Genomic DNA, 7,167 nt, shown 5'->3' with positions numbered 1-7,167 from the left:
GCGCCGCAGAGTCTCGAGGTCTCTGCGGGTGTCCCCATCTCTCTGCAAGCCTCCGCTTCTCTCCCCGTAGGGCCGCGCCGGGGCTCAGGAGTGACCCCTCCAGAGTTGGGGCTGGGTCGCCAGCTGTGGCCTGGGGCGGGATGGCAACTGCTCTGGCTTCGGGCTGGGGAAAGAGCTCCACACTCCAAGACAATCGGGGAACGGGCCTCGCCTCCTCCCAAGATGCTCTCATGGCCTCGCCGAAGGGTGCTCAGGGCTGAGCTGGGGACCGGAAGCCTGGCGTCCGGCCTTGATGGCGCCCCCGCCTTGTGCAGCAGTGTGACCCCAGAAAGGCCCCTCTCTTGGGCCTCAGTTTCCGTCTGTGAAAATCAGACTTTGGACGTGGTGGGCGCTGAGGCTCCATGCTAGGCCCGGGGCCTTCATCGCCCCTGTTGGAGGCAGGGATGGGGTGTCTGCTTGGCACTTCAGGGGTGTGGATGCAGAGTGGGCAGGGTAGCAAGGCCGCCTCCCTGGGGCTTCGGCTATGAGTTTAAGCGCTGGAACTGTTTAGAAATTAGGCTGGGGGTGAGGACGTACCGCTGGACAGCGAGGTCCTAACCCTTCTCTCCTGTGGCCCGGGCGCTGGGATAGGAGCCCAGTTTCCTCCCATACCCGCCCTCCTTCGTGGGGGCCACCCCACACGTAGCCCGGCTTCTTCTGTCCCGGCCCGTGTCCATTTCTCTGGGCAGACTGGGCCGGGCCAGCGGCCAGGAGAGACTTTAGCTGGGTGGCCCGGGACCCTGGGGAGGTCTGGGGCTCAAGGGTGGTGCTGCCCCGACCAGGACGCGGGCCACAGAGGCCTCGGGCGGAGGAGGCCGGAAAGGAGGCCAGGCGGCGGGAAAGGGGGATGATTCATCCCGAGAAGCCCGAATTGGAAACACCGCAACCTGGGAACAGCCTTGCCGGGTCGACGGGAGAGCCGGGAGGGGAGCCTGCCCGGCGAGGCCCTTCGCCCAGCATCCGCAGCCCCTGCCTCCTGCCCTGGCCCCAGTCTGGCCTCTGGGGGAAGCGGGTGTCTTCTGCGCGGAGTTGAAGAAATCCTGGGCAAAGTCCGCCGTCGCCGTCGCCACCGCCTCTCCTCTGACCGGCTCTTCTTGATCAGAGCAGTCTTCCCGGAGTCTAGCTCAAGTCTCTCCTGCTGCAGCTTCGGCGCTGACTGAGGAGGTCTGGAAGGAGTGCGCGGGCAGGGTGAGGCTGGAGTCAGTGACACCCCCTCCTTCCCACGCTGCGGTATGTGAAGCCCAGGCGGTGGGGGATGGGGGCGGGGAGGAGGTGGGGGCCGCGCGCGACCCCTGCGGACTGGGGCGGTCTGAGTGCCCCCTCACTTCTTTACTACGGTGCAGCCACGTGCGGGGGAGGGGTCAAATCCCGGCGGTACTTACCCTGGAGACGCCGCTGCCGGGGACTCTACGCCTGCCGAAGCCCGGGACCCGCGGGCTAGCGAAGGGGGCGCAGGCGGTAGGAACCCAGCAGCCGGGGATGCGCCAGGGAGCGGCCTGCGCGCCCCCCGCCTCCCCCCCGCCCGCCTCCTCTCTGCCCGCGGCCCCGGCCAACTGGGGCTCTTGCCGTGAGTCGCTGGCTCGGAGCTCCGCTGCGGAAAACCCGAGCGGGGGCGGCTCCCCGCCTCGCAGCCGGGGAAAATCCGGGGGTGGCCGCCAGGGATCTCCAAGCGGCTTGGGCGAGGCGGCCCGAGCTTCTCTCTCGGATTTGGGCCCGGAGCCGAGGGTTCCGACCCCAGGCCCGTCGGCTCAGTCCCTGTCTACCATCTTCTCTCCGCAGAGCTCCCAGACGACGACGAGATGACGGCGGGGAGCCCCGGAGACTGCGGGGAGGCGCGGAGGAGCCCCGAGGGCCGCGTCTCCCGCCTGGGCCGCCGCCTGGGCCGCCGCCGGCGCCCGCGCTCCCCGCCCGAACCTCTGCGGGTGCGGGCGCGGCTGCGGCTGCGCTCGCCGTCGGGGGCGTTCGCGGCGCTGGGGGCGATCGTAGTGCTGGTGGGCATGGGCATCGCCGTGGCCGGCTACTGGCCGCACCGCGCCGGGGCTCCGGGACCCCGAGCCGCCAATGCCAGCGCGCCCCAGGTGAGCGAGCTGCGACGAGAGGGCCGCGGCGCTGGCCGTGGTCACGGCCCCCACGAGCGGCTGAGGCTCCTTGGACCAGTGGTCATGGGCGTCGGCCTGTTCGTGTTCATCTGCGCCAACACGCTGCTCTACGAGAACCGTGACTTAGAGACGCGACGGCTCCGCCAGGGGGTGCTGCGGGCTCAGGCGCTCCGGCCCCCCGACGGCACAGGTTGGGACTGCGCTCTCCTTCCCAGCCCTGGTCCCAGGACTCCCCGAGCCATAGGCTGCGCAGAGATAGAAAGTTGGGACCTGTCGCCTCGTCGGGGTACTTCGCCTGTTCCATCAGTGAGGAGTCTGCGTTCAGAGCCTGCTAATCCTCGCCTGGGGTTACCTACCCTGCTAAACAGCTACCCGCTGAAAGGCCCGGGGCTGCCCCCACCCTGGGGTCCACGGACCCAGACTGGCCATGTGATCATCACCGTGCAGCCCTCTGGTTCCTGCATTGAACACTCCAAGTCTCTGGATCTGGGCCTTGGAGAGCTCCTGCTTGGGGGCCCGGCAGCTCGGGACTGTGCTCACCGCAGCTGGCCACGACTGGACCGCCTCAGTCTGGGGGGTTATGCCAAGTTGGGAGGAGGAGGGGACTTGGGAGCCCGAGTCTGAGGAGCCAGAGCCAGCCTGCTGTGAGGATGGCAGCATGTGCCATGGTAACAGAACCGGGGTCCCAATGTCTAGTAGATGCCTGAGTCACATCCGAGGGTGGGGAGGGATGCTCTGGCCCCAGCAGCTTAAGGTATCCTGACCTTACACTTGTCAGCAGAGAAATGCTAATTACACTAGCATTCGCCTGGAGAGAATGTGGAGTCTGGAGACTAGCAAGACTCAGCCTCAGGAGTTCCTTCAGCCTCCAAACATGGCCTTAGCCCCGGACAGGTACCTGACGGGGCTGGAGGTGCAGGCAAAGGTGATTTGGGAGACATACTTGGTGTCTGGGTAAACCCAAAGTGCTGGGCAAGAACCCCCTAAGATTTGGAGTGTAGATTGGGATGTTACAGGCTGGGGACAGGCTCCTTCCAAAGTGGCACTGGCCCTGGTGATGGGGTATGGGCCTCTGGGAAAGTGGGTAATGGGGCGATGCTGAGACCCTCCACTGCCATCCGGGATTGGGACCGGGCCTTTAACTCCCACCACCTCAGCCACGCAGGGTACATCTCACTAGGGCTACACTACTGCTGATGCCTTCACACTGAGGGCCTGGCTCCCCACCAGACAGGTCTGAGAAGACACCTTCTCTCCTTACTGTATCATGATCTATGCTGCAAAATCTCCCTCAAGTTGGCAGAAAGCATTAGTCAGTTCTCAGAAATCTTTTTATACAGCAGTGAAGCTGCATTTTGGCCAATGTGGGTAGCTTAGTTGAGAAGATGCCTTGAGTTTGGGTCTTCCCCTACTCATGTTTAATTTTTCCCAAGTTGCTGCTGGTAGGAGAAGAGAACATTAAAAGGGAATCAAGCCTCACAGTCAGTCCTTTTTTTTGAAAGTTTATTGAAAAATGCAATACAAGAAGCGAGACCAAACACGTATCTAAACACTACAACCACTTCTCTTACTACAAAAGGCCCAAATAGAAGGCCTAATTATTGCCTATTTAAAGATTTTGCCAATTTGATTCTGCTGCCATAGTTCCAATTTTTCCGAGAAATGTAAACAACTACTTGATATGATTCATAATTTTAAAAAATTTTACAAAGCTCCTTCATTTCGTCACCAAAATAATACATTTGAGAAAGATCTGTAGAAACAAAACCAGCCTGGGGCTGGGATCCTGGGCAGAGACTTCGCATGAGCACCCCTCGGTGTCAGTCAGGCCACAACTGTGCCTCCACTGCCTAGGGTAGGCTGTCATCTCACCCTTAGCTGCCCTGCAGAACATATGGTGGTGGGCCTGGGGTGGGCACAGATGACCTGAAAGCTCCCTGCAGCAGGGGCTCAGTGGATCCTTGGCTTACGAAGAATACAGGTCCTGCTGTGCTGATCGGTGGGTAGGTGGCACAGACCTCCTGTGGCCTGGAGGAAATCTTTATTTCTCAAGTGAAAATAAAATTGCAGCAAGAGTTGTTACTGTGGTGTGTTTCAGTCACTTTAGGAAAATTGTTGCCAAGTCACTGACTCTGGAGAGGTAACTCTCCTCCCCCTCTTCATCCTTTCCACCTGGACAGAGTCTGTTTTTACACGTGCACACACACACACAACTGCAGGAAGAAAAAAATCCAAACAATTGCCAGACCCCAACATTTGTTGCCAGAGAGAAAAGAGGAAGTCCAGGCTTGGAAGGACACCCCTCCTACTGGGCTTGTCCAAATCATGGCTTCTCAGAGCTGGAAAAGCATCAGAAATCTCCTGGTCCAATTTACAGACAAGGAAGCAGACTCAGAAGTTAGTGAGCTAGTGACAGAGCTGAAGGAAGGTTCAGCCTCCCTGACTCAAGGTCCTGTGCTATGAGAACTGCCGCACTGAGCTGGATGGCACAGAATAGTCAGTGCGCCAAGTTTTAAATGGACATGCACGTGCCCTCCTTTCCCCCAACTCCTTCGTTCCCCAGGTGTCAGCTTTGTGGGTGTCGGTAGCTTTTTCAGCGGGAGAACTGGCCACTGGCACACACCTCTTGGGAAACACGCTCACATCACACGCTTGTTTGATGTGAGCTGTATTTCTAACCTAGCCACCACTTCTGACAAGAGACAGCCCAGGCCTAGACACCACCCAGAGAGCCCATTATTTCTGATTCTATGCCCACAGCCTGTAAGCCTGTAAGTCTATTCCTGAGACAGGATAGCCTCCTTCCCCCTAAGCCCACATATCCCTCACCTTTTCCCCCCAGAGCTGCCTGCTGGTTAATAATAGTCTCACACGAGCACTAAATGAAAAATGCACACACCTGAAATCAGTTCAAACCAGCCAGAATGTCCCAGCAAAACTCAGTCAGGGAAGACTTCGGACACATCCTGCTGGCTCCCATGTGGGGAGCAAAGGCTTTACGTTTCTTTCTCTTGCTCACTGCCCTTGAGCCCCCAGCAACTGCTGTCCGTGATCCACTGTCTGTCTCATGAAGTTCACTTCTAGCTAGAATCAGCGTTCCAAAAAGCCTCCAGGAAGGTCTGTTCGTGGGAGGCAAGTTGGGAAATTAGAAAAGCCCAACTGAATAAAAACACCCTCAAATCTTTACCAGAAGGTATACAGGAATGGTGGAATTGAGGACATCAATGCTCACATTTCCAAAAACAAAAAAGCTAAACCCAAAACTCACCACAAAATCAAGCCTACAAAACCTGACTTCAGCTGGTGAGGAAATGAGTGCCCGTGGTCATTTTGTGGGAAGGATGGCCCCTAAAACCCACTCCTGGTTCCAGAAGGGTGTCTTCAGGAAGGTGTCTGTGTGGAGACTACAGATCATGGAACACAATCCCTCTTTGGGTCACATGCTTTTCATCCTGGGATTAAAGAAAGAGGTCCAAGCATGGTCACCTGGAAATACTTCTTACCAGGATCTGACAGAGGTAAACCCCACCACCCCTGGGTCAAGTGGAACTGGAAAACCTTATTTTAAAAACCTCATTAACTTTCCTTCCTTAAATCACCACTAAAAATGTGCCATTAGAGCTTTTGGCTAAAAGTGCCTATTTTTCTGTGAGTTTTGGTCTCCTGAGATGGCAGCTGGGGGGAACACTTAGTAGAGCCACTGCTTCTAATGAGGTAAAAGGGCAGCTGGGGAGGGAGGGCAGGAAGGTGAAGGCCACTGATATGTTCAAACATTCACAGTACAGATATATCTGATGCACCTTCTCGTATCTTTGATCTAAAGAAGCTCCAAAAAGAAAGAATGGAAGGGAAGAAGGAAAGAAAAATAACACTACATTCTTAGCAAAGGTCTCTGCCTCCCCAAACACCCCAACACAGCAAGGGCGAGGGGCCTTTCCCCAGGTCTCTGGGTTCAGGGCAGCCACCCTGCTTGACATTCTGCTGAAGTCACACCATGGGATCTGAGAAAGAGCTGATGTATGAATATTTTGCCATCATCCAAAGGGTATAAAACTAGTGAAGGAGCAGGGAAGCCCCATCAAGCTGGCTTTGGCCTCCAACCCAGCTGACAGAGTCTTTGGAGGATTTTCCGTAGAATTTTGTGGACTCTGTCTATATCTGAGTTGGAAATAAATGGAGAAAGGCTAGGTTGAAGGGGCTGCAAACCACCTTGTTAAAAATAAAATCAAAACAAAACAAACTACTTAAAACCAGTCCATAGAGTGAAGAGTTGAACAATTTCTGGTATCACAATACAGAAAAAGTTATCCAAAAGAATCAGTGATATCTAGAAGAATCTTTTGGTATAAAGTCCAAATAGAAAAGGAAATTCATTTTCTGGTGGTTTAGAATAGTCTTGAAAGTCCGAAGTCTGATTACTCCAGGTTAGCTTCTTCATCATTTTGCTGGTTTTCTCTTAGATGGAAGAAGGGCAGGGATTTGGGGGTAGGACAGTTCCTAGAGGAAAGAAAGAGCAAATATTTAAAATCCTGCAAAGGAGAAAGCCGCTCAGTTCCATTATTCTTTGACATAATCCCAGTGCCATGTTCTTGAGGCCACAAGTGATAATCGGGGCCCGAGAGGTTTTACAGGGCCCAGCCCTACCTGGTATTTGATGGCTTCTTCAAGTCATTTGTAAACTACTCTCAGGCATGAATTTATCTGGATCCCTGGCTCCCAGAAAGCAGCTACTCTGCTTCTAACTCTCTAGAGCCTGGCCCCAGAGCTTCAGGCATTTCCCCCTATTCCCCTCCCCATTTTCAGAAAGTCTGATCCTGTTCTTAGTTTTGTTCTCCTCCTCCGGTCCTCACAGGTTTGGGCTTAGCGGTTACCTGGAACAGATGGGTCAGAGCAGCAGAGAGAAAAGCGGGGGAAGATGAAGTAGAAAAGCAGGGGGACGCATGAGGATTTAGGAGGTGGGGAGGAGTTTACCTCCAAGTTTGGGGTGCTTCCTCCTGTCCTACACTGCTGGCACTGCTAAGGCAGGAGG

At 55.8% G+C, this 7,167-nt stretch overlaps 2 protein-coding genes across 7 annotated transcripts in view; one reads left to right on the top strand and one right to left on the bottom strand.

Annotated features, from left to right (window-relative positions):
* The first annotated feature begins 1,158 nt into the window (after positions 1 to 1,158).
* On the top strand, positions 1,159 to 6,007 carry TMEM200B (transmembrane protein 200B). Its single transcript, XM_010595138.3, has 2 exons — positions 1,159 to 1,269; positions 1,819 to 6,007. Exon 2 carries the CDS (start codon positions 1,839 to 1,841, stop codon positions 2,760 to 2,762), a length of 924 nt encoding a protein of 307 aa, XP_010593440.2. The 5' UTR covers positions 1,159 to 1,269; positions 1,819 to 1,838; the 3' UTR covers positions 2,763 to 6,007.
* A 226-nt stretch (positions 6,008 to 6,233) lies between these two features.
* The window catches only part of EPB41 (erythrocyte membrane protein band 4.1), a 223,027-nt gene continuing 222,093 nt past the window's right edge, over positions 6,234 to 7,167 (bottom strand). For all 6 annotated transcript variants that reach the window (XM_064281587.1, XM_010595142.3, XM_064281589.1 and 3 more), the window contains one exon: positions 6,234 to 6,635. The gene's annotated coding sequence lies outside the window, so the exon portion shown is untranslated. The remainder of the gene's footprint in view (positions 6,636 to 7,167) is intronic.

The sequence above is a fragment of the Loxodonta africana genome, chromosome 3 (assembly GCF_030014295.1).
Source record: "Loxodonta africana isolate mLoxAfr1 chromosome 3, mLoxAfr1.hap2, whole genome shotgun sequence".
Classification (NCBI taxonomy): domain Eukaryota; kingdom Metazoa; phylum Chordata; class Mammalia; order Proboscidea; family Elephantidae; genus Loxodonta; species Loxodonta africana.
This window is presented reverse-complemented; position numbering and strand designations above follow the sequence as displayed.

Coding starts and splice junctions, on each gene's coding strand:
- TMEM200B (XM_010595138.3), top strand. CDS start 1,839: ATGACGGCGGGGAGCCCCGGAGACTGCGGGGAGGCGCGGAGGAGCCCC.